Below are 27,158 nucleotides of genomic sequence, written 5' to 3'. Positions count from 1 at the left end.
TGATGCCAATATGGCATAGCTAGGGGATCCACATATAGCACAAAGTTAGAGAAAGTACCATCAAGAAGTCTACCTTGGCAAGGTAGCCTTCCCCTTTTCGATGTAAGGATCATTGAATTCCATGTTATAGCTCGCATGCTTTTATATGTCGGTTAAAGTTCCTATCCACATCAAGTTAAAGAAAAGGTATAAAGTTCTCATGATGATGTTTTGATGCATTGACCAATGATTATGATGTTTTAAGGTTTTCATGGTTCTACTAATGTTTTAAGATATTGGTAATTTATATTGATTATGTCCTATGTTTATTGTTCATGCATATTTCTCACATACTTAGTGCATTCTATGTACTAATGCATACTTTTTTTCTACATTATATCATAATGTAGGGTCCAACGATTACTCTAATCCTCTCGTTCGTGGCTAGAGCTTATTATGTCTGTACTTGTGGTAAATCCTTATGTTTTGAGGATAAGATATTCTATTTTCTTTACGCCTAATGACTCTTTTATCTTTTATACGGAGTGAGCTGGGAGCTTTTCTAAGCCAGCGTCTAGTTAGTAGAGGCATGTTGGATTTTATGGAGTCTATGTTGTCTTTCATTCGAGTTTGAGATTTATCTTCCTTTATTGAGACTTTCATATTGAGACTTTATTTTCACGTCTACGTCTTGCTTACTTGCTATACTTACCTTATGTATGCTCATGTATGATATGCTAAAAGGCTTGGTTGGGGTCCCCCGAAATTTCAATCCTCGTGTCGCACCTAGGGTTTAGCTTGGATCTTGACATATTTGCTTTTCATGAGATCCTTCACAGACCGTATGATGCTCCATGGTCTGTGGAAGACACCCTTGGAAGTGAACAGGAAGTCATCAAGTCAAGGGGACATTCCAATGTCTATGGGTTGTGGAAGTTTCATGGGCTATAGATCGAACCATAGAACCAAACCTCAAAGAACTCATGATACATGCCTATACAACCTATGATATGCTATACGGCTTGTAAAAGTCTCTATGGACGTCAACCTTCCAAGACTTGGGAAATTCCCTTCACGAGCCCGTACACGGCTCGTGGTAAGTTACACGAGGCGTAGAAGGGTCTGTGGACTTATGACAAAACCCAGAGCTCTCCCCTTCACTTTTATGGACCACTCTAGGATCGTGGATACTTCACGGTTCGTCTAGTCTCCCTGAAAGCAGTTCCGACTATTAATGTTGAGGGCATTCAAGACATTTCCCAATTCTTTTAATAATTAAGCAAGGGCATTTTGGGGTTATGTTACTATACCTATAACTACCCAAACCCTTTAATACCTACTCATTCTCTCAAACACTCTCCCAAATTAAAAAATTTCTCTCTAAGAATTCTCTCCAAAGTTTCTTCTCCAAGTCAAGCTAGGGTTCAAGATTCAAGTCAAGCTCAATCTCCATTCCATTAGGCCTTTGATAATCCAGGTATGTGGAAATTCACCAATGGATTCCTTTCATCCATTGGGTCTCCAAAGATCTCAATTCTCCAGAGTTATATTTACCCAATTCAATGGGGATTTCATGTCAATTAGTCATAGGTCTTTTAAATTGATTTCCATTAATGTTATTCTAGTATATTATGCATGAATTTACTATGATAAATTATTTTCAACTGATTTCACATGGACCCATGCATTATGTCTAGGATTTTTAAGTATGAACTATGAACTATGATCATGAAATTTATGAAGGATTTATGAATGTTTGAAAGAAGCAATGAGTTATTTTTCAAGTATACTTTCAAGCATGTATCAATGAATTATGAAAGGTTTTCTCACAATATGAATGAAATCATGATTTAGATGCTTAGAAAGGTAAGTATCTTATGAACGATGTTATGAAATCAAGATTTAAGGAACTACACTTATATGATTTTATGAATGTGGATCGGTATATTCTTATTGACTTTCCTAATGTTAATGCTTTTATATATTCTATTGTGATTTGACTTAGCACCGAGAGGATCTGAGGTGGAGGCTTCGTAAGGAAACTTCTAGTAGCAACCTCTAGTCCCAAACTACGTGCCCCCATAGATTTTCTTAAATGACTTAGCTAGTGGATCCACAAATGGTCCATGATGATAATGATACGAAGCCTATCTTGGCAAGTAGCCTCTCCTTTTTTGGTGTAGGAGTTACACTGGACTCCATGTTATAGCTCATATAATTTTATTATCGGTTATGGTCCATATTCCACAAAATGACTATGTTTTCTTACAAGCTCTTGAATGATGTTTTATTATGCATTGACCTTATACCATGATTTTTATGATTTATTTCATAATTTTTAAGATATTTTGGTCATGCATCTCATGTTTATGCCTATTACGCTCCTTCTCTCATGTTGTTCATATTTCTCACATGCTTAGTACATTCAATGTACTAACACATACTTTTGTCTATATTATTTCATAATATAGGACACGCTTCTACTCATTTCCATGGCTAGATCGAGATCCTACTCAGAGTTAGCTATTTTTGTGAGTCCTCATGGTTCGAGGGCTAAGGCTTGTCCTATGCCCCATCTAAGTTTAGTAGAAGCATTGTCATACTACAGAAGTATGTTTCATTCATTTTGAGTATTATATTTGAATTCTCTTTATTTTGAGATTTCTATATAGAGTCTATCTTCCACATTTATGTTTACTCTTGATTTCATATTATTTATGCCATGCTATGTATGCTAAGAGGCTTGGTTGGAGTTCCTTGGCATTCTAATAGTCATGTCACAATCACCATATAAACAATGTCAACACCAACTTCGACAATTAGATGTTGAGGCACCAGAATAACCTAAGTTTTTCCCAAAAATCATATTGTCCCAACTCATGATATTCTATCGAAACATTTTCCTGAAATTATTTCGTGCTTCTCAATCATTTTTCATAAATTATACAAAGTTATGATCCAAGATATCACCAGCACCGTTATATCAAGTTCACTAAAATTAAATTACATCCAAAATAAATGTTTTTTCATAATAAAAGCCCCAAAATATGCTTTATTTTCTATGGACATATAAATCTCTAAAAGTAACACGTACCATCCAAGCTGTAGTATAGCATAAGAAAGACTGAGGACACTGGCTTCAATCATAGGCATAACATTGTGGAATGTCGAACACCACCATTTTACATTCCTAGAAGAAGTTATAGGAAGCCACTCGTCAATTGCCTAATATTCTGCAGATTTTTCATCAGCATGTCATTTAAATTATAGCCTCATTTTTCAAAAAAGAATTGAACAAACAAAACTGATATATGACATTTAAAATTTGAACAAATAAAATTGATACCAAAAAAAGGTGTGTCTAAGCTTTGTCAACAAATAAGACAAATTACAGAGTTTTATCATCATCTCATTTCTCATGCTTACAGCTTTACAGTGTCATTTTTGATGTTCATGTTACTTATAGAGATACCTTTATGCCCAGCACTCAAGAAATAGAAAAATCATGTCTACCGTTAATTTTGGACTTTTGAGTTCTCAGGTGAGTGGTGCAACTGCAATGAAGATTTTATTAAGGTTGTATGTGTTTCTCTTGGCTAAAGAGATGTCTCTGCTTGATTGTCACATATTTGATCTTTTCTTCATCTTTTTTTCTTTTAATATTGAATATTCCCCAAACAAGTCATTCATATGCGCTAATTTTAACATCATGTTGTTGAATATGAGTAAATTCTGGTCTAAGAAGTAGAATTTTTAAAAATAAATGCTAATTTGTAATTTTTAAATTTATAGATTATTAATAAAAAAAAGAACCATTTCTACAAATACCACCATCAAATTTGAATGAACAAAAATATTGCAACTTTAAAAATTTAACTATAACTTTTGATATAGTTACTATGCATATAAATAATGAGTTACAGAGGCTAATGTGTCTGTAATGGGTAATTTGTTCAGAATTTTTAATCTTAGAAATGAGACAGATGTAAGTTTTGTTTATTTTTGGGGGAATGAAGTTATTCCGAAACACCTCCACACATAATTTGGTTACAGATTCTTCAATATCATGGCAATATTTTTGAAAAAATATAGGATGCAAGTCGTTAGGATCCTAAGATTTCAAGGGTTTGAATGAGAAGATAGCTTTTTAATCATGAAAAAATTGAATGATGTAAGATATTCTTTTCTTATTTCTAAATCGCCAAAAATAATTGATAAAGTATAAGTACATTACTGACCTTTAGGTAATGTGTTGACATAGCTTTCCACTATTATCTTTGAGTTTTTCTTAATGTCATTGACAACTATAAAATTAACATAAAAATAGTCAATGAAGATATGCATATGAAATATCAGTTAAGGAAAGATCCAAAGACTCAGAAATTTCATAAAGGTCAACAATGATAAAAGATACGAAGGAGTAGAAGAAGAATAAGACTCCTTTTTATTCTGTCCGAAAATTTAACAAAAAATACAATATTTTAGATTCTCATTTCTGCTTCAGAATAATCGTTGTTTTCATGAAAGATTCTTACTGGTATTAAAGCAAAAATTTTAATTTTATGCAATTGAAATAACAATAAATTCATAAGAATTAAAGATTGATATTACGGGAGAGCGAAACAAGAGAGAATGACTAAAGAAAAAGACCAATAAAAAAGGAATTGAGAAATCGCCCCTCTGGCTCTAAGTGAAGAAAGAGAATGGCGAAATAAAAAAGACCTAGAAGAGAGTGGGTCTTTACTGAAAAAAATGAAATAATGTACATGTGTTAATAGAAAAACAACATCAAATCAATGTCCAATAAAATAAGATTAAATTTATGGTACACTTTATAAAATTTATCTTACAATCAATATTTATTGTGTTATCCTCTATCTTATTGGCTCATATAAAAAGGCAATATCGTGATTTACCATAGCTCAAATTAAAACATATAACGTTTGACATTTTAAATCAAACTTAAATTTTTGGAGTGCTACAGTATGTAAATACATCATACATGTATGATGAATAATTTCTTCAAGATGATACTTTAATATAATAATATTTTTTTCGCTTAATGTTTTATTTTTTTAGATAATTTTAAAAAAATCAAAATTGTAACATATTCAACAAATTTATAAGAATTTCTAAAACCTCTTCATTTTCATTTCACCATCTCTTCATCTTAAATAATTATCAAAAACTGTCAAAGATCAGGTCTTAGCTTAATCACTCTATTAAGCTATCATTACCAATGGACCACAAAAAAAAATTCAAAACAATATCTTCTTCACCCTTACTATTAAATTTTGACAATTTTATATATACCACGAGTAAAAGAAGATTGCAAAAATATGTTAAAATTTACATAATCAAAAAAGAAAAATAAAGTATGTTAGAAAAATAATTACAAGAAAAACGTATATAAAATAGAGAATGTGGAATATGAAAAGTCTTCAGTTGTGATTTAGCCTGTGCAGGATACACGTAGATATTGAAACAACAAAAATATATTTAAGGACTTTGAATTTTAGATCTATATTTCAAGAGATTCATTAATATACGTATGCAGAGGACACAGACACTTCAAAATATAGATAAAAAATTAGTAAGACGTAAAAAAAGAATATAAGAGATGCAAAAGAATTCAAAGCAATAACACTCGCCTAGATAAATGGTAGCTCAGAGATAAGCATGAGAGGACCAGAAAAATGAAGAGATTCCAAAGACATGAAAAATATTACACTCATCTATGCTTTTCAAACTAAATATATTTACTTTAGTTTTTTACTATTTTATTGTAGTTTCTAGAGTAGCCGTTTTCTATAGTTTTGTTTAGACTTTTTGTTGATAAAAGAAAATCCTAAAGAAAAACTACATTCATAAGATCATAGGTTGTAATTTTTTTTTTTTGAAAAATTGAGTTAGTTCGAGTAAATAATTGATTGTTGATATTATTATTCTTTCTCAATGGCCAAATAGTGTAAAAAAATTCATAAAATTTCACGAATTAAATCGACAAAATAGTCACTATTTTTATAAATTAACAAAACTTAGTCATCATCTCAAAATCAGTTATCATTTAATAACTTTGTAATTAGCTTTACCAAAATAGACAAAAATAAATCACGAAAAATTTATATTTCTTCTTCTTCGCTATGTCTAATACTATCAACAATTTTTACATGCACAAAAGATGTGTGCATAAATTAAGGACATACACTTCTTTGATCAGAAAGGATAATGAAACAAAAGTTTTGTAATAATTAAGAAATATAAAATAACCCAAAAGATTAATTTTACTATTGTAATTAATATTTAAATTCTTGATGATGTAATTTGATTGGTCTAAAGTTCAAATTATATGAAAGTGTGTTGTAATTTGAAATGTGGTAAATGAATGAAAAAATATTGAAGTTTGAAAACTCCTTGAATAATTAATAAAGTTTGAATTCTATAATACTATATGCTAAAATTTCTTTTTTTTCTATTTGGAATTTATGAAATTATCGAGAATTTCAAATATTTTTTACTTTATTTGGAATTTATGAAATTAGAAAAAAAATAAAAATTCGTTTGATTATATATAATGTAAAAGAGAAAAAATATTTTATTTTGAAATTTATAAAAATGAAGCTGGAAAGCAATTTTGAAACAATTTTTCAAATTTAAATTTCAACTTCAATTATCTAAATACACAACTTATTTTATCATATTTTTAGATTTTTTTTACGATTTGAAAAAAATACAAAAATTCCTACTCACTTCTATTCTCGGATACATCACTTTACGTGATGTATCGATCAGATACATCATTTTACGCAATATATAAAAACGTACGTGATATATCAGAACATTGAGTGATGTATCCGAAATCGAGACACAATGTATCGAGCTGTTGATGGATGTATTCGAAACCGAGACGCGATGTATCAAAACATTTTGAAATGTATCCGAATTCCATCATATTTTAAAAATATTTGTAATTTGAAAAAAAATAGTGATAAAATATAATTAGCTTTTAATCTACGGAATTTGTGTAAAATACTCAATATTAACAAGTCTTTTTATTGTTTTTTTTTTTTTTTTTTTTTTTTTTTTACAAATTTAGCAATAATTTGGTCCGGGCTCAAATCAAAAGCGGGCTAAAATCCGGTGAAGGAAAAAAAAAAGGATCCATGCTATTTCTCGACCGACCCTCCACCACCACCTTCTCTTCTCACCGATCAACGACTTCCTCCGTCTGTGTAAAATCCTTTTCTCCTCGTTTATGCAAATATACAATAAATTTGTATTTGGATATAGTTTATTTTTTTTCTTATTTACTGCATACCAGATTTTTTAAAATAAATTATTTGGGTAACTATCTTAGAATTTGAGAATTTCAAAACCCTAATTGAACTCCGAGTTAGTATACTTTCTGATGTATCTTATTGATCATTTCAGAATTTTGGTATCGAAGGTTGTCCAGATCACACGGTCTTTTTGGTTTTGTAAAAGTGGATTTATACAGTATATAAGTTACCAGGTAAATTTTTTTTTCCTAATGATTCTTTAGTAAATTTGTCAAAGTTATTGGTTCTGGAGATTATTATTTCTGTTCAAGCTTAGTAGTATGAGTATCACTAAAAATCGTGGGTGTCAAATATGAGCATTTGACTTGAAAGGTGATGATTTGTTTTGATCATAGAAGATTCATTAGTAGAACTGTGGATCTTGCATCAGTGGAATGATTCCAAGTAGAAAGTTGAGTTAAGGTTTAGTATGGCAAGATTGTCTAAATTGTGTACCCTACTTGATGAATAAGGGAGAGAGGGAGGGAAGGAGGGAGGGAGGGAGGGAGGGAGGGAGGGAGGGAGAGAGAGAGAGAGAGAGAGAGAGAGAGAGAGAGAGAACAAAAAGATTGAATTCAATGTTTATTGTGATGATACATGTGCTAGTCTAAGAAAAGGTAAAAAATAATTAGCAGTAGAGCATTTATTGACGTAAATGTTAGCTCATCTATTCGAAGGTGTAGACAACTAGACGTGCAACATCTTCTTACTATTTCAACATTTAGATGTCACCCCCTGTCTTTTCTTCCATTAATGGCTATTTTAGCTCTTTGTTGGCTTGGATACTTTAATTAAGTGAATGATAGTTAATGCACAGAAGTTGCAGGATTGCATGACAGTTTCTATCATGTCAGAAGCTTTTTAAAACCTTTATTAATTCAGATTATTATTGACGGCTTCAATGTTTATGAGTGTTTATCTTCTTGCTTTTATCTTTCTGGAATTCCATGGTTACACATATTGAACCTGTTTACATCGTGGTTTAGTTTATCACCCTATCTCTTGAATACCACTTTTAAAGGTTATAATGCATTTAGGATGACTTTTCAGTATTCAAACTTCTTTATATGCATTAAACTCCTTCATGTTAGCAATTTGTTCTTTCTTGATGAAGAATGTTAACAAATTGTTCTATTGCTGTGCACGTTCCCTTTTAGACTGTAATTAAGTTATACTTTTAGACTGTAATTAAGTTATTTACTTTCTTTTTTTCTTATTTATGGTCTTCATGGACTCTTCTGAGCAGATCTTATGTAGTCATAATGGTATCCTTGCAGGTTGTAATCATCACTATTGGGATAATTAGCTGGGTTTCATGCATTCTTGCTGTAGAGTATTGCCATGCACCTCTGTGTCAGTTGGGTGGGTAACACGAAAAGCGTGTTTAAGCTGATGCGATGTCAGCATCTAGCAGATTTGATCTATCTTCTAATAGCCCAGATAGGCCATTGTATGCCTCTGGGCAGCGTGGGTCATATGCATCTGCTTCATTGGATAGGTCGGCTAGTTTCCGCGAGAACATGGAGAATCCAATCTTATCTTCTCTTCCTAACATGACAAGAAGTACTTCAACAATTACACAAACAGATGTCACTAACTTTTTTCAGTGCTTACGTTTTGATCCAAAAGCAATGGTGACAGAGCACAAACTTAATAGGCACAGTGATTTTAAGAGACTCACTGGTTTAGCTTTAGGCATGCCAGTAGAGGATTCACCTGTGGTGTCTTCTAAAGGCAAACCGTCCTCTTCTCCCTTTCCAGAGGAAGCCAGACGGCTGAAGGCTGGTCTTCGGGAAAGCTGCACTAAAGCAAGGTAGTTATTAGGATACTTAGCTCCATTGCTTTATTTTTACCTGGTCGACATGAATAAAGATTTTTTTTTGATTTATTTCCATGAAAAAATACCAGGGAACGTGTAAAGATATTCACTGAATCCTTATCTGTGATCAACAAATGCTTTCCAAGCATTCCATCAAGGAAGAGATCTCGGTCAGACGTCTTATCGAATGAACGACCCAATGTGTTATATTCAAGTGACCGGTCAGTTTCAGGAGCAGGCATTGGTAAAATAGGAACCCAGAGTGGTTATGAGCTTGAGCTACAGAAGTCCGAAAAAAGGACCAAAAATGCTGTTCCAAATAAGCGCACTCGAACTTCTATGGTGGATCTGAGGGTTTGTATTTTTCATTTGCAGTTTTGTTGCATTTTCTTTTTAAACTTTATTCAGTTTTTTTTTGAAATTGAGAATTTTCCTTTAAATGTATACTTCCTAGTTAAGATTCTCTTTCTTAATGCACCTCCCATCACTGCATCTGTACTGATGAATAAATAACCTAGAGAGACACTATCCTTACCTGATTTGCTTGTTGTTACTGCACAATATTGCTGAGGGCTGTCTAAAAAGCTAATGGAATTGGATGCTGTTGACCGCTAGGATAGACTCTACCTTAACTTGCGTAATGTTGAGTTTATTGTTAAGTGCTTTTCAGATACTTTCTTGGTCTATTACGTTTGAGGAAGTACAGAAGGAAGAAGCTTTTGAAGGGATAGATAATAACTGTGTATTTAAGGAATTTTCTTATTTCCATTTTGATGGCAGCCATGAGACCACGTTAGTATAAATGATTAGGTGGCTTTTGTAGAGAATCATAATTTTGTGTAGGCTGTCCATATTTGGTATAGTGCTTGTATTCAGGAGTTCTCCCACATCAATAAAATTGTATTTCTTATAAAAATAACAAAAAACAAAAAATGTTTGGTTATGGAGTTCCTTGTCTTTATTTTATTTTATAGGTAGATTCCTTTTAAGATATCTTTTTTTCTTGTTATGGATGGGTGAATTTCTTTCCTTGTTCTTGATGTCATCTTTTGGCTAGACAACATGCTACTTCACCTCAATTTATTCATTTTCATCCATCAACCATGCATGGAATCAGTTCCGACATCCTCAATACTGATGGATATGCTTTGTTGAATTAGCCGGAGGTACAAGCAAGCGCTCCATCAAGGCCATCCGGGTTCATGGATAGAGATAGGGAGATATTGAGACTTCCAAATAGTAGCACTGTTCAGGGAGAGGATCGGACATCATCCATTACTGTAGAGGGCTGGGAGAAGTCTAAGATGAAAAAGAAGCGATCTGGAATAAAGCCAGATACTACTGGAAGCTCATCGACATCAAAACCTATGGATGGCCACAGGGAACCAAAGCAAGGATTGCCATCCCGTCTTATAGCTGATGGCCGCTTGAGGTTTAGTGATACCCATGGCTTCAGGTGTTGTGTCAAATATCAATGTCAAATTTAACCTCCAGCTTCAATGTGTGTGTTTTAGATTTTGATTTGTCTTTATCTGCCCTTTTTCTATGAGAACATATATACGTATATGAATTGCTGATGTTCTATTGGTAGATTACCTTTCTTTGTTGTGGTTAAGTATCGTTTGGACTCTGGAAGCACTTCTTATCTGTGAAACCTTGCTTTAAATTATCTATTAGGAGCACTGATCCAAAGAGCAGCAAATCCTGTAGTAGAAGTAGAAATAAGCTTCCTAACCTCCCCAAGGATTGGGTTGACCGGGAAAACAATTACTCCTTCCATTTCAATTGTTTGTCTTACTTACCTTTTTAGTCCGTTTAAAAAAGAATTTCTTTTTCGGCAACACTTTATTTCTAACTTCGCACATGGCATGTTTAAGACCACAAGATTAAAGGACATTTTGGTGCATTCTACATATCTTTAATCTAAGACTACAAGATTCAGAAGTCTTCCTTACCTTCTTAAATTCCGTGCCAAGTCAAAACCAAACAAACAAATTGAAATGGAGGGAGCAGTTGCATATTCGGTGAATGTCTCCTTGAATTTGCAGCAGAGCGTGCTTATGGGGTCATATGAAGAAAGGGGAACTGAATCAGAGCATAGGAGAAAGGATAGTTCTTTCACCACAATTACTTGTTTATTTATTTGTTTGTGTGCTTCAGCCATGATTTGTATCCCATGTTGCACAACAACAACACCATACCAGTTTAATCCCACAAGGGGGTCTGAGGAATATACACAAACCTTACCCCCTATCTTTGGAGGTAAAGAGGTTGTTTCCGATTAAACCTTAGACCATAGGAGAGAGGGGAACAGAATCAGACCATAGGAGAAAAGATAGTTCTTCAACCTTAATGGGGTTAAACTGACCTCTCAGTTACTTGTTTATTTATTTGTTTGTCTGCTTCAGCCATGATTTGTATCCCATGTTGCACAACAACAACAAAATACCAGTTTAATCCCACAAGGGGGTCTGAAGAGGGTAGTATGTACACAGACCTTACCCCCTACCTTTGGGATAGAGACTTTGTTTCCGATAAATCCTCATCTCAAAAGAACTGTTTTCGAAACAGGATTGCAACAATAATATGACAGAAAAATAGCTAGATACTAAGAAATTGAAGCAATAGGTAGTAATAAACATTGAAGAATAAGAGAGTGGTAAGTTTTACCATTCAGTGTGTCAATTGTGCTGGAAACATCAATTGGGTGTATTTGAATTTGGATGAGCTTTACCCATCAAAAGAAATTTGGGAAAGCATTGTCCTTTCTAGATGAAGTATTGAGAACTGAAGTCAAGAGGGAATACTTTAGAAACTTGCCTTCTCTATCTCACATGTAGATTATTTGGGAACTAACAAATTGTAGTTGAGATTAAAAGAGATAGCATCATATTTTTTTATAGGAAGTGCAAAAGAATAGAAGTTATAATCATGTCAGTGGTGAAAGAAAATACCAATACTTAATTGTACCCACTTATAATCTTTCTTTCCTTGGTTGTTCAATATCATTCTTGTTATAGCGTAACTGATAAGTATTAGCCTTGTTCTTTACTCTAAACTGACTTTTATTATTTCCAAGTAGACCTGGAGCTGCTCCAGGAAGTACTGGAACTGGAAAAGCTGATGGTGTATCACAGCAAGTGCCTTTAGGAATGCGTTCTTCCATGTCCAAGGTTGACCAAGAGAACAGTCTCCATCTCATTGATAGAAGAGACCAACAGCCTATTGGTTCAGAGAAAGAAAGGGTGAAGATCAGAGCCATCAAAAAGTATGGGACACAACTTCTTTTATTGTCCTTCCTTGTTCATTTTGGATGAATGTGTACAATGAAACTTTTGCAATTTCATCTTTGCTCTTATGCTTTTGAAATCTTTGTATGAGAGATATCCGTCTTTAGGGTTTATTTTCCTCATATTCTTACTGTCCTTAGATGTTCATTTATTCTATTTATTCAGTAAAACGAAGACAGCTGCTCGAGAAAATTTCATATCTGCTACTCCTGCTTCAAGTACAAAAGGGAATTCTGTTGCCCGTGCTCCACGATCAGTTTCAGGGGTTGCACCAAAATTATCTGCAGTGGTTCAACAGGCAGCTGCTGCTAATGATTGGGAAACCTCTCACTGCACAAGCAGAATTCCATCTGCTGTTGGGGCAGGTAATCGTAAGCGCACCTCTTCTATAAGGTCGTCATCACCACCTGTAGCTCAGTGGGCCAGCCAAAGGCCACAGAAGATCTCTCGACCAGCAAGAAGGGCTAATTTTCCTATTGTTCCCAATAACGATGAGAACCCTTCTCTTGATAGTACAAGTGATGCTCTCAGTAATGAAAGGCGTCTTTGTGGTTCTTCCCCTCAACAAGTCAAATTAAAAAGCGATCGCTTCTCTTCAGCTGCTTCTGAAAGTGAGGAGTCTGGGGCGGCTGAAATCAAGTCCAAGGACAAGAGCAACAGATCTGATGAGGTAGATGAAAAATCTGGGCCCCATGTTCAGAAGATGTCTTTGCTGCCCCCACCAAGGAAAAGTAAGAGGGCTAGTGAGGAAGATCACGGAGATGGTATTCGTAGGCAAGGGAGGACTGGGAGGGGGTTTAATGCCACTAGGAATCCGATGACATTGATGGTTGAGAAGCTTGGAAATGTTGGAACAGCAAAACAACTCAGAAGCTCTAGACACGGTCTCGATAAGACTGAAAGGTTGAACCTTATCCCTATATTTTTATGGTTGGGCCTTTTCTGCCATATTCAATGCGAAAGAAATAACTGTTCTTCATTTACGTGACTATTTATGCAGCAAAGCAGGCCGACCTCCTACCAGAAAGCTCGCTGATCGTAAGGCTTACAAACGACAGAAACAAGCGACAATGAATGCTGCTACTGATTTTCTAGGTAGTTGTAGCAACAATGTAGCTGGATTGTATAGGTGTTGAGTTACTCTCCGCTTTGATTGTTCACTTCTCTTTTCATTTCTCTTAGTTGGTTCAGATGATGGGCATGAAGAGCTTCTGGCTGCTGCAAGTGCTGTTGCCAACACTGGTACACTATCAACACCGTTTTCTTTCTGCTAACCATCCATCTTTTTAGCATTAATTTGACATGTTTAATTTGTAATTCTTTGAAAAATATGTTCTTTTGATGGACCTATATTTATTGCAGCTCAAGCCCTCTCGAGCTCGTTCTGGAAGCAGATGGAGCCAATTTTTCGATTTATGTCAGAAATAGATACAACCTTTTTAAGGCAGCAGGTGATAGCTGTTTTTTTCGTGGATTCTTTAATATTTGCCTATAATAATTCGGTTAACTCAGTGTTGTCAAAGGCGCACTTTAAGCGCTCTTAAGCCCTGAAGCGAGGCTCAAAACGTGTTGAGCACTTCGCCTCGCTTTATGTGCGCTTCAATGTGGTCATCAAGGTTCTAAGGCAAACTTTTCCTTGCCAATGAGCCTCTTTTGAAGAAGTGACACTAAACAATTGTTATTTCACTTTATCATACTTTTTTTTTAAAATTTCTTGGTCATATATTTGTCATTCATGTTTTTAATTATTGGTCTTGAATTAAACATATATATTTGTATCTTTTTCTCCCTTTGCGCCTTTTTTCATTAGAGCCAACACTTTATTTGAGCCGAGTGTAAATTCTTTGAGCCAAGAATCTTTTGAAAACAACCTTTCTACCTTACAAGATAGAGGTAAGATCTGCGCACACTCTACCCTTTTCATACCCCATTTATGGTACTATACTAGGTATGTTGTTATTCTTTCCGATTGATAAGATTAATAACTCATTACCGATAAACCAATAATATTTTGTCGATTCGAGGTATTAATTGATTCGTACCAAAAAGGTTGTAGACAACACCAACATGATTATATAAATAAATCATCTGCTCATAATACTATGGAGATTATGAATAATGGAGCAAATTTTTAATTGTGCACAAGTGGAATTGAAGGTTGATCAGTGTTTCCATGATACTTGATAACTATGACCTCTTTCTCTGAGAAAAGAGAAACCCGATCATATCTCCCTATCTAACCTATGGAACATCGACAAAAGCAATAACAAATAAGCTAATTGGAAATTGCTTACAGCAAAGAATAACAAATTCTATTAACAAGGTATGATCTACTCTCTACAATGAGACGAAGAGGAAAGACAGAACAACTAGTTTTTAGGGGAATTTGTTTTTAATGTGTGACATGCATGTGAGCGGCTACCATTAGTGATAGACGGAAAATGTTTTGGAGACTAAACCTGCACCATTTTTACATAGAAGGACTATTATTGCTCTCTGTGAAAGGATGAGGATCATTCCGAGTCTTGAAGCAAAGAAAAAGGGACAATTTTGGTCCTTTTCTCAATTTATTTACATATAAAAGATGTCCCTTTCCTTTTCTTCTTTTTTTTTTTGGAAATCAGATGGGTGTGGTGGGTGGTGTTTAGCTGGTTCATAATCCATGCCATCAATCCTAGAGGAGCAACCCGATTCTTTTCTTTCTGTTTTCTTTTTAATGATACTTTGAAGTTGGAGGCTTCTGATTCTGTATTCTTAAGAATTTTTTGAAGATAATATTTTATTATAAAAAAGGATATTGCATTATAATATTTTTTCCAGCTTTAGCTTATAAAAGAAATCATAAAAAATTTGAGCTCAAGTTCCGCATGCTTTTTGGCTTTCTACTACCTGATCCTTATGGTCCATCTTGTCACTGCATTTTTTTCTCTTTAACTAGTTGGGGAGGGGGGGTATGTCAGTGGTGGGATATGTGCATAACTTTCCACCTTTACTGTCCCGGGAGAAGTCTTTGCATTTATCATCGATTGTCAATGTGATGCTTACCTTCTGGTTGTTAAAAATTTTGCTTGATAAAGATTAAAGAAATGTTTGACCATATCGAAGTTGCTTTAATATCATCAGACAGGCCATTCCTCTAGTTATGATTTTTGCTGGATGCACTAATCTTCATTGTTCTACTTGTAACAGGTAAATCATGAGACCAACCTGACAGGACTAGTATCTGAACCTTTTGATGCTGGTGGTTCCAGTTTAGTCCCAAATAGTTTTGGGTTGGATGGGTTTGGAAGAGATACAAATGAAACGCGGAGTCTTGAAAGTACCCTGGACCATGTGGTGTCTGGAAAGAGCAAACATAAGGATATTTCCTTGTACCAAAGAGTGATGACAGCTCTAATACCTGAAGATCTTTATTGGAGTGGGAATGAAGATCTTAATTCTGATAATTATCGATCTGGATTTGAAATGGAGATGAATTTAGAATCGGATACTTCTTGTGCACAAATATTATATGGCAGTGAAACTTCCAAATATCCTGCCTCTAATGGATGCATAACAAATTCTAGTGTGGGTCCCTTTTATAATTCGGAGCAAGTCATGGACTCTAATAATGTTACATCTGTCTCAGACATGGGGTTTTTTCTAAACTATGATCATTCACAAAAATGTTTATTTCCACAACAGCGAACCTTGCCTGGCTTCGTTTGTTCTGAGTATCAGTATAATGAGATGTCTATTGATGAGAAACTTCTTCTTGAGATTCACTGTATTGGAATATATCCACAATTGGAGGTAGGTTTTAAGGATCCTTAGCCTGTTGTATGGTGATAGTTCTCTATTTTGTGCTCTTCTCACTTCGATTTACTGTTCCTTGGTATGCTAATTGCTTATGGTGGTCTATGCAGTCTGATTTACCACATACAGTGGATGAAGAAATCAGCATGGACACGAGTGGATTGGATGAGAAGCACCAGGAAATGGTAAGTCTTTTTTTGAATTGGCACATTCTTGAGTAATCTGTCTGCCTCTGTTTTTTTGTGTCTTGCTAGTGTTCCTCTTACTTATCTGATTTGTTGAGCCAACTGCTGCTGGACCAAAAGTGATTCAGCTTTCGAACCTAAATTGATTTACATTCTATCATCACTTAATGAGAGAGAATTGGATATTTTGCATGGAAGTTGGATACCTCTTCAAGGATTAACATTGAGATGCTCTTTGAATGAGCATCCCCAATAAGGAAGTTTCTTTAATGCTATAAATTTTGATGTGAATATCCAAATATGGGTCAGTACAACAAAAGCATCGTTGCACAAGCTTCTAGCACCATGCCAAATGCGTATGAAGAGCAAAGGTGTTTCGGAAAAGGGAAATTAACTTCTACTGGGAAGGAGGGAAGTTACAGTTTCTAGAGCTTTTCCTTTTAACTTTCCTAGAGCTTATTGCTTTCTCCTCTTGTGAGTCATATAGGCCTGAAGTTTAAGCAGTTTCCTTCCCCTATTGTTCCTATTTACAGTTGGGGTGTTTGAACCAGTGAAGTGCCTTTGCCTGTCAGCCTGCTGTCTATAATTCTTTCAATAGTGCTTTTTACTTTTACCTTTATGGAGTGTGCAGCCTACTTAGATTGTCTCTGCTGGTAGCCTTTCTCATGTGATTGCTTGTTGCATAGGTTTCTAAGAAGAAAGAGATGCTGGGAAAGCTATTGAATTCAGCAGCAGAGATGAGGGAGTTTCAAGAAAAGTATTATGCTTCTTTCAGATGCATTACCTTGATCCTTGCTTAACATCATTCATTGACATAATAACTCAAGCATTTAATTGTTTTATAGGGAATTCGAACAGCATGCTCTTGACAAACTTGTGGAAATGGCATACGAGAAATATATGGTAGGTTGAACATTTTAACCAATTCCTTTCCTGGTTGTTAGATTGTCCTCCAAAATTTAATGGGAGAACTGTATACTACTAATGGATGGATGGAGGATCAGAGTTCAGTTATCTGTTTATGGTATCAACTGATTGTTAAATTAACATAGCTTTGGAACTTATGCTGCTTCTTTCATCTTTGTGGGTGAGTGTTTATCTCCCCTCTTAAAAGACCTTGAACTGAGTATCTAATGTTAGGTTTAGGTGCCTTACTACTGTGGAAAATTATCCCCCTTGGTTAGATGCATATTATTCCCTTCAATTCTGCTCAGCACTTTACGCAGAATCAATCTCCATTTTTGCTTTCCATATTTCCTATAATCAAAAACAGACTGCCTTGATATCATTCCAATTTCTTCCTCCAAGGCAAAAGGGGGAAACAATAGTCACGCTCCTGTCTTTGTTTCTTATATATAATTCAATGTTGGATCTGCAGTGTTCTACATATAATTCGTTGCACACTAATGTTTGACGAGTTGATATTTTTCTGTCTATTTGTCTGTGTCTTCGTGAAAGCAGTGTTCTTGATTAATTTCAAGGCTATTCTGCTTGCGTATGTCTCTAGTTCTCTCTTTTTCTGCAATCCTTTAGGTTAGAATTGAGTTATCTTGGTTGCTAATGGTATCATCTATCTATAGTATCTTCTTTTCATTGTAGTGCGTGACTGAATTGTGCTGACTCTTGTATACTGCCTTTAGTAGTTGATAACAAAATTGTGTCTGTATTATCGCAGTGTCAAGTTGTAGTTGAACTTGTAAAATTTGAATCATGAAAATTATTCATTGACATTGTCTTGCCTCGACAGAGATGTTGGGGTCCAAATGTGCATGGGGCAAAGAGTGCTAGTGGAAAAATGGCCAAGCAAGCTGCCTTAGCATTGGTCAAGCGAACTTTGGATCGATGCATAGAATTTGAGGAGACAGGAAAAAGCTGCTTCAGGGAGCCGTTGTACAAGGATATGTTCCTTTCTGCTATATCCCGCCTTAGTGATGGACAAACAGAATCCAACACTGACAGTGAAGCGGCAAAATCTTATTTTAGCCCACAGCAGAGCCCATCTCTAAACCAGGACACAGTTTTTGTAGCCAATTTATATTCTGAAGCAAGTAGAGTCAAGCGGAGGGAGTTGGAAGATGTCCTTGGTACTAGCATTGCTGCATCTTCTGGTGCTCTGTCAGGCATTGGATGTTCACTTTCAAGCAGTACAAAAGGGAAGAGAAGTGAGAGGGACCGAGAAGGAAAAGGAAATGGCAGAGAGGCATCATCTCATAGTGGATCAATAAAGATTGGTCGACCTGCCTCTTCCAATGTTAAGGGAGAAAGAAAGCCTAAAGCAAAATCTAAGCTGAAAACTACTCAATTATCCACTTCTGTCAATGGCCTTCTAGGCAAGATGTCAGGGCAACCTAAAGCACCAGCGTCTTCAATGGTGAATCCAAGTGATATCAGTGCCAGTGGCACTGGCAAGGATAAGAATGATTATGACTTGGATGAATTAGAGGATCCCATTGATTTATCTGGTCTGCAACTTCCTGGAATGGATGTTTTAGGTGCCCCCGATGACTTTGATGGTCAGGGACAGGACATAGGTTCATGGTTGAACATAGATGATGATGGATTGCAAGATCACGACTTTATGGGCCTTGAGATTCCAATGGATGATCTGTCAGAATTGAATATGATGGTTTGAAGTCACCTTTGCTATAATTCCTATTGATTGCCGATCTCTGGAGAAACAGGCTTCTGTGACCGTCGGTCCATAATTAGGGCAATGTATTCTTTCAGATACTTGTGTACGACTTCATTTTTGAGTTAACTCTCCCACTCTTTTGGGTTTTGTCCCTTTCAACTTACTCTGACTGTAAAGATTTTGTACAACTTTTAAGATAGTATTGTAGTTATAGTACATAGGAACACTGTATTTTAGCAATACAGGTAAGGAAATGATGTCCTCTGTACATAAATTGTAAGTGTTCAATAAAACCATTTTATTTAAGTCATCTCATCCTTCTGTTACCAGTTTCGATGTTGCCTAATTATATAGGTTTAGTTGCTCATTTTGTCGTATTTGGTGAATTTCTTCTACTATCTAGCATACCACATTTGCCATCATGATGACTTTTTTTTGGCATTTATATTATTCAGGAACTCTTATGGTTTGCGATTGTAGGATAAGCTCTCATGGCTTATGGGTGATCTATTGGTGGTTCTCATTGCTATCTATTATTATAAGGAGTTAGCCTATTGCTAAAACCTGCAAGTTCCATGTTCTGTCTATTAGGTGCGCTCCTGCTGTTTGTAGGATACCAACTCGCAAGGAATCTTTTAACATCAAAGCAAGGCAAAATGCACCTCAGGTATATCATGGGCAATGAAAAATTGCGTTCTTCATGGTATTACTTTATGGTCGTATTTAAACTAACTGGTTTTTATTAGCTCTGATTTGAATTTTTATGACAGATTCCCTCCTCACTTGATAACTGTGATGGAAAACCGTCTTTTAATTCGAGTAGCGTTTGGGGTACATCATCCTGTGGAGGTTGCATTCTCATCTATTGCTTTTATATGAGTCAAGTCTGACTGTATGCGGGATCTTCTCTTTTGAAATTTTGTCTTGCATGCCTCTGAAGATTCTGCATTTATGTTATTCTTTTATTGGATATGGTAGCATGGTTACTCGATACTGCAACCATACTGGTTGTATTTTTGTGTTTTATTATTTTAGTTATTATATTTCCATATTTCTTGAGCCGAGATTGCCATAAGATTTAGGAACTGCAACATTTCCCTCTTTTTTGATACTTCACAGAGGATAACCAGAAAAGATTGAGGGAGAGGGAGAAAGAGAACTACTTCAGACACTTGAAGAGAGGGTCAGATAGTACCAGCGTGAGCAATAGTTGTTGTTGGCCATCAATTTGCCATACTGCTAGGAGTCTTCTCTGCCTTATCAGGTAAAATATTTCCTTTATTAAGTAAACACACACAACCATTTCCATGCTACTGGACAATTTGAAAAGAGAAACTATTTCAAAAGGTTCAAGTTCATTCTTCACCCTTCTTATAAGTGATACCAAAGACCGAAAGTACAGTGAACATCAGCTTTAGACATACAAGTGCAGTGGGGAGTATGTATAAAAAAAATTCTAAGTTGCTCTCCTTAGGCTTAAGAAGGTGCTAAATGAATGTTTTTGTAGAATGCAAAATAAATATAGATATGGCTTTGATTGCAAATGAGTTGTATTTACTCCAAGTTGCCAACGATCTAGACAACTGTGCTTTCTTCAATCAATCAGTGATTGGTCAAAAAGATGGACGACAAAATCTATTTTAATGCTGGAGACAAGTCATATGATATCACCGAATGTAACTGCAGTGGGATCATGGTTTGACTGGGAGGAAATAAGGAAGAACTTTCTATGAAGAACGACAATTAGTTTGAAAGTTATGTCTTGGTATGTCATTTATTGCACTTGGCATCTGAAAGCAGAGGGGATGAAGTTAAGAGGTGGAAGCTTAGGGACCACCACACCATTTATTTCTGCACAAAGAGATTTAATGACTATGGCAGATTTATTTCTATTGTAGCATTCCAGGGGAGCGAAAGATCAATCATTATACTACCAGGGATAGCATCCAATACAGGATGGGATGAGCTAGCAAACAAAATCGAAAGTTGTATTAATAGAAGGGTTCACATTACAGAAGAGGTACAAACTCCATAACTGGTTTCATCTTTTGCTGAGTTACCAACAGAAGAAGATGGACAGCTATGGCCAGAAAAATCAATATGGAAGCAGGGGAAGCAAGTGAAGGTAGTAGCATCAGCGGTACAGAAGCGTTGGAAATTGCTGATAGAGAAATTTTGGGCAGATGCTTCGTGGGACACTTCGACGGAGAAGAGATCCCAAAACAGACCGTGGCACAGAAATGGGTATAAGGCAAATGGGGAAATACCATTGGGGCCTTTAGAAAGACCAATTATCAAATCTTGTTCGAGTACCCATCTAGGAAAATGGTGGAACATACTCTGATCGGAGATTGGAAATGGCAAGAAAAAAAAATCTGAAGTTAACCTGGTGGTCACCATTATCTGGGTGCGTTCTGGAAGAGCATCAATTTGTCGGGACATGGATTAGAGTGCTGGACTTGCCTTTTACATCTATGGACAAAAGAAATGATGAGAGCAATAGGCAAAAAATGTGATAGATGCATTGAAAATGACGAAGAAATTGAGCTAAAAAATCATATGCATTGGGCTAGCATGAGGATGAAGAGGACAATGGAATAGATCCTTCGAGCCGTTGACATTGATGGGGAGGATTATTCCTACTACTTTCCAATTTGGAGTGAAAGGTTTTGCAAACAGCGACAAGTGGGTAAGGAAAGGGGGGTACCTAGGATCTATAGTGTGGTAGTCCTGTTCTAGAAATTGATGGGGTGCTACAAAAAAGGAGATGCAAATTTGAATTTTAAAATGAAGATACATGAGGGGACACTTGGCGCGGATACAACTTTGGATAAGGAGGGGGGGTCTGATGTACTAAAAGATGTGGTTGGGGGCAAAATTGATAGGCCAAATTTAAATCAAGTGGTATCTTTAGAAAATGAGCGAGGAGTTAGTGAGTTGGGTAGTCCATCCATTCTATTTAAAAAGTGGGGGGAATATATTAAGGTGACAGATATGTCCTTTGAAATTATTAAGCCAGTTCGAGCTAGACAAAGATGATGGAGGAACAAAGGTTTTTCGTAGATCCAATGATGGAAGAGAGCAATCAAACTTTCTGTTGAAATTGTTTCTGCGATAACTTTTGAAGACGGAGCTAGGAGAATTCGTAGAGGAACAAGAAATGTTGCAACTTGGAATGGGATTCAATGACATGCAATTAACCAAAGTGCTAAACTCTTGATCTGAAAAGGGAGAAGATGGGGAGGAAGTAGGAAAAATGAAGGAGGAAGGAAATCAAGTCATGCATGGGGAGAACAAGGGGAAGATTCAGATAATTGCCAGTAGAAGAATTCTTAAAATCTAGGTACAAAGAGTTTCTCTCTTAATGAAGAAGGTGAGTAAGGACCTTGGGATTCATTTTCAAGGTTGTGAATGGGATGCTTTATCTCTTTTTATGAAGATTGATAAAAGAAAACATGAGAATATTTTCTCTAAGAATTGTTTTTCCTTGACTGAAGACGGGGAATAGGGTGGAGTGTACTGTTCAGATGTGCTAGTCTATGACTCAACCTAGGGGACCTAATACAGAGGTTGATTTGATATGCAACATTAGATATAAGAATGGAGAACCAAGGAATGGGGGCAAGCTTATCAAATCAGGCGATCAATGAAGACATTATTTCATGGAATATGAGGTGATTGAATTGGGACTACTTTGGACTATTTTTCCTTGAGCCGAGGGTCTAGTGGAAACAACCTCTCTACCTCTGAGGTGGGGGTAAAGTTTGCGTAAACTCTACCCTCCCCAGACCTCACTTTGTGGGACTATATTGAGTATGTTTTTGTTGTGTTGATGAGGGGATTGAATTGAAAGGGAAAAAGGGATATTATAAAATTGTTGTTGGGGAAATAGAAGGCAACAAGAGACAAAGTTAGAAGGAGATCTGAGTTGCTATACAAGACATGGGGGAGCAGATGGGTACATTATGTGCATCTAGAGGCAAATGGCATTAGATGGGGGTATGGTGATCATATTGGACAAAAGAGGATACAAGGGAGACTTAATCAATGCAGGTAGCAACAATTTCTCATGCCAAAAGACGTGTATGAATCAAAAATTCACATGGTGTATCATATGAGTATATGGCCCTAACTGCATAGAGGAGAGAAGATTATTATAAGTGGGAAGTGGCTGTTACTAGAGGAGTTTGTAGGAGCCCTTGTGTTGTCCGAGGGGATTTGAATGTTACAAGGTTCACAAATGAAAGAAGTAACAATTCTAATCTCACTAGAGCTATGGAGGAGTTTTAAAAAATCATAAAATAACTAGAACTAATGAGTCTCCATTTGTGTGGTAGCTCATATACTTGGAAGTTGGAACAGGGAACAATCAGGACGAGGTTTCCAGGAGGGACATGATTATTTTTTTCCCGAAAAAAGTACAAATATATCCCCGAACTATCATAAATGGTATGTAAATACCATCTGTTATACTTTAAGATTATATATACCCTTACGGTCAATTTTTTGGGTTGTGTATACCCTTAATGCTAACGGACTGACACGTGGCATCATCTAATAATTTTACCCAAAATTATTTTAATTTTTACCCATAACCTACCCATCTACTACAATCTAACCCACCCGTATCTTAAACACCTAACCCAAATTTAAATGACTAAAAAACCCTCTACATCGTCTTCTTCTTCAATTTCACGTCAAACTAACCAATGTTGTTTTAGGCTTCCAGCTCGACCCAACTGATTTCAACTGCTTTTGAAGAGAATTGGTGTTGTTTTGACACCACACGACCAATAATTTTGACAATTTCAATGAGAATCACAGTTGTTCTTGGCACTCCGAGTCCTCTCCAAGATAAAAGCTTACGAAGAGGGGTTTCGACCCTCCGCCAAGCCTCAGGCCCCACTCTCCCCCTCCACCTTGTTTCAGCTCCTGATTCAACATACTTAGAGCCTAATCCAATACAAGAATAATCTTTTCCAACATTATGGGCTTGTTAGTTGTTACTACCACCAAAGCGTGAGATCTATCTTCGGTTCAATTTCGCTCTTTCAATTTATTCGATTTTGCTTGATTTGGGTGGTTTGGTCTTTTTTTGCTTCTGGTTCGGTTCACTATTCAAGTGCACTTTGGCTATTTTTTCAAGAACTTTGACTTCTCCCGTTTCAATTCAAAAAAATAATAATCTTGATCCTATTGTGATCAGTACTTGTTAGGCTTCTCCTTCATAAATGGTGGCTGTGGACCTCTTTTCTGTTCCATTCTGCCTCTCTCCATCAGGCTCTTTAAGATATATGGGTCATGGGTGGGTTAGATTGTGGTAGATGGGTGAGTTTTTAATTTATGGGTAAAATTATTAAGATGATGCCACGTGTCAGTCCGTTAGCCTTTGGGTATACACAACCCAAAAATTGACTGTAAGGGTATATATAATCTTAAAGTATAATGGAGGGTATTTACATACCATTTATGATAGTTCGGGGTTATATTTGTACTATTACTTTTTTTTTCACAATATAGGATGACAGTTTCAATGACATCAGGCAATCCACACTTTCAAGAGTGGTATCTAATCACAGTCCTATTATGTTACAGTGTGGGGAAGGGGTTGTAAATAAATTTGATATCAAACTTGAAAAATGGTGGTTACTGATAGAAGCTTTTAAGGAGAAGGTGAAGCAATGTGGATGACTGGCAACCAGATTTATCCCAACTACCAAACTGAAAATGTTGAAGGGGAAGTTAAAGGAGTGGAATCTGGCGAATTTTGGTAGCTTGTAAAGAAAGAAGAGTGATATATTAGATAGGATACATCAACTAGACAAGGTACAACAACTGAGGGTTCCTTCAGATGATGAAATATCTCAAAAGGCTAACTTTAGCAATGGAGAGGAAGAAATTGCAAAATGGGGAGGTAGCCTGAAGACAAGAGGTCCAGAATCCTCAGGTTGAAGCAGGGAGATAAGAACAAAATTCTTTCATAGGATGCTAATGCATGCACAATCACATTGATGTACTGTTAGTAGATGGGGCAGAGATTACTGACCCTGAAGCTATTAAGGGATTTTTTTTTTACCTTTTACCAGAAGTTATATATAGAGACAGAGACATGGAGACCACAATTTAATTTGGAGAATGCTTAGTGTATTTCTGAGGAGGAATTGGGGTTCTTACAAAGGAATTTTGAGGAACAGGAGGTTCTTGAATGCATCAAGATGTGAGGAGGAAAAGGCTCCCAGGCCTGAAAGGTACTCTGAGTTTCTTGCATGCATGCTGGGAGGTTGTCAAGACTTCAGGGAGATTTTATGGAAACCATTCATATTTTGGGAAAAGTTTCAATGCTACATATGTAGTTCTCCTTCCAAGAAGAGGGGGGCCTAAAGAGTTGAAGGATTTCAAACTCCTAAGCTTAATTGTCATTGTTTATAAGAATATCTTGTCCAAGATTTTGTCTGAAAGGTTGAAGAAATGGTGGATAAACTGTTAAGCAAGCAACCAATGATCTTTATGAAGGGAAGGCAAATTGTGGATGTAGTTCTAATTGCTAATGAGTGTGTTGATTCAAGAATGAAGGGTCAGGAACCAGGGTTACCATGCAAGTCGGATATACAGAAAACATATGACCATGTAAATTGAGATTTCTCATTAATATCCCAAGGGACATGGGTTTTGGGAACACTTTTTGGCATTTGGGTTTTCCTAAGACACCTGGGATGTATTAGAAGGTAATGAACATTGACTGACAATGATATCATGTTGTGTAGCAAATGCTTAGTTAGGAAACAAAGGTTAGAATCAGATGGAAAGTTTATGTACATTTTGTAGTGCTATACAAGTAGTGTGTTATGAGTTCTGTTTTCTTAAGTTCTTATCTGCCATTTGTTTAGAACTTCCCAGTTTGAGGTCGAAGCATTGCAAGGAGAGAGTGATACCAAATCAGGGAGGTCGATCATTCCAAGGAGGAGGGAGGTCTATTGCCAAAGGAGATTGAAGATAAAGAAGTCCAATTTAGGCCATGCCACTGATGGAAGAAAGTTTGGAAGAGGCTTGTGAAGAAGTTTAAAAAGCAACTTTTCCGGAATAAAGACTTGGAGATGTTATCAGTATCACATTCCAAGCTCTAAAGCCAAACCTGGTAGAACATCTTGGCTACGTAACCAGCTAGTGTGCAAGCAAATGCATCTCTCATTTCCATTAATATTCAGCCCAGCTTAATGTTTAAGCTTAGTTTGTGAAGGCACAATGCTTTGTATTAGTTTCCAATTGGCCTAAGAACTAAACATCTGTACAAATAGCAAGATTTCTCTTAAATTAGGTGACTTGGAAGAATGTTGAAAGGGTTTGCTTGAAAGAAAACTAATGGTGGTTTTGAGCATCGCCTCTCTTATCTCTTCCATGTCTTTTTTGTTTGTTTGTTTTTTCTTAATCATAGAGTAATTTATATAAGTTCTTATCAGTGTACAACTAATAATAATATAAATATCCTTTTTTGTTCATTTATTTTTTATTTCTCTATTTTTTTCTTTCTTTTCCTTCCTTTTTCTCGTTTTCCGTTCTTTTTTCCTTCATTGTTCATTTATTTTGTTTTCAAATTATGTTATTTTTTATTTTCTTCTTTCTCCATAACCAATTTTGGCTCCTTCATTTTTGCGTTTTTCTGCTTTCTTTTTGTTTTTCATTTTCTTTATCTCTTGTTTCTGTTTTAATTTTTAATTTTTAAATTTTCCTCCATTCTAATGTGAGAAAATAGCAAAATGTCCTCTCAATCTATATTCAGATTTTTAATTATACACTTCAATTTTACGGGAGTTTTATCACCCTTGGAGTGTTTAATATTGAACTTGTTACCTCCTCAGATAATTAGCTGGTAAAGTGAGCATATTTCACTCTTTTAGCACCAAAAACAAATATCATTTTTTAAATCTCTTTCATAAATGTATATTTTTTTCTTTATTCTCCTGAACAACAATGGTCAAATTTCTCCACCACTCACCATTTCTAAGCTGATGTTGCCATCACCATCTCTATCGGATTTACCATGGTTGATTCCAAATAAGTTTTCAAACGGATTTACCATGGTTGGTTCCAAATAAGCTTTCAAACTCTCGTGTAAAAAATTTGCAAAATTAATCTAATCAA

General features: G+C 35.7%; 1 protein-coding gene and 1 long non-coding RNA gene across 3 annotated transcripts; both read left to right on the top strand.

Moving 5' to 3' along the window:
• The first annotated feature begins 7,105 nt into the window (after positions 1-7,105).
• LOC129893353 (uncharacterized) lies at positions 7,106-19,332 on the top strand. 2 transcript variants are annotated; one of them, XM_055968870.1, is made up of 15 exons: positions 7,106-7,211; positions 7,411-7,492; positions 8,576-9,111; positions 9,207-9,471; positions 10,278-10,573; positions 12,200-12,385; positions 12,573-13,310; positions 13,408-13,502; positions 13,590-13,649; positions 13,770-13,858; positions 15,597-16,199; positions 16,313-16,387; positions 17,074-17,144; positions 17,233-17,290; positions 18,135-19,332. In XM_055968870.1, the coding sequence occupies exons 3-15, from the start codon at positions 8,696-8,698 to the stop codon at positions 19,017-19,019; spliced, it is 3,837 nt and encodes a 1,278-aa protein (XP_055824845.1). In that variant the 5' UTR covers positions 7,106-7,211; positions 7,411-7,492; positions 8,576-8,695; the 3' UTR covers positions 19,020-19,332. The 2 variants fall into 2 exon arrangements, with proteins under 2 accessions (XP_055824845.1, XP_055824846.1); XM_055968871.1 differs by having other exon boundaries at positions 7,109-7,205.
• A 152-nt stretch (positions 19,333-19,484) lies between these two features.
• LOC129893421 (uncharacterized) lies at positions 19,485-26,436 on the top strand. Its single transcript, XR_008767435.1, has 4 exons — positions 19,485-19,686; positions 19,790-19,868; positions 20,139-20,283; positions 25,907-26,436. It is a non-coding gene; the product is annotated as an uncharacterized LOC129893421 (long non-coding RNA).
• Positions 26,437-27,158: the final 722 nt, after the last annotated feature.

This window comes from Solanum dulcamara, chromosome 6 (genome assembly GCF_947179165.1).
Source record: "Solanum dulcamara chromosome 6, daSolDulc1.2, whole genome shotgun sequence".
Classification (NCBI taxonomy): Eukaryota; Viridiplantae; Streptophyta; class Magnoliopsida; order Solanales; family Solanaceae; genus Solanum; species Solanum dulcamara.
This window is presented reverse-complemented; position numbering and strand designations above follow the sequence as displayed.

Coding starts and splice junctions, on each gene's coding strand:
- LOC129893353 (XM_055968870.1), top strand. CDS start 8,696: ATGTCAGCATCTAGCAGATTTGATCTATCTTCTAATAGCCCAGATAGG. Junction 9,112..9,206: donor GAAAGCTGCACTAAAGCAAG/GTAGTTATTAGG, acceptor AAAAAATACCAG/GGAACGTGTAAAGATATTCA. Junction 10,574..12,199: donor AGTGATACCCATGGCTTCAG/GTGTTGTGTCAA, acceptor ATTTCCAAGTAG/ACCTGGAGCTGCTCCAGGAA.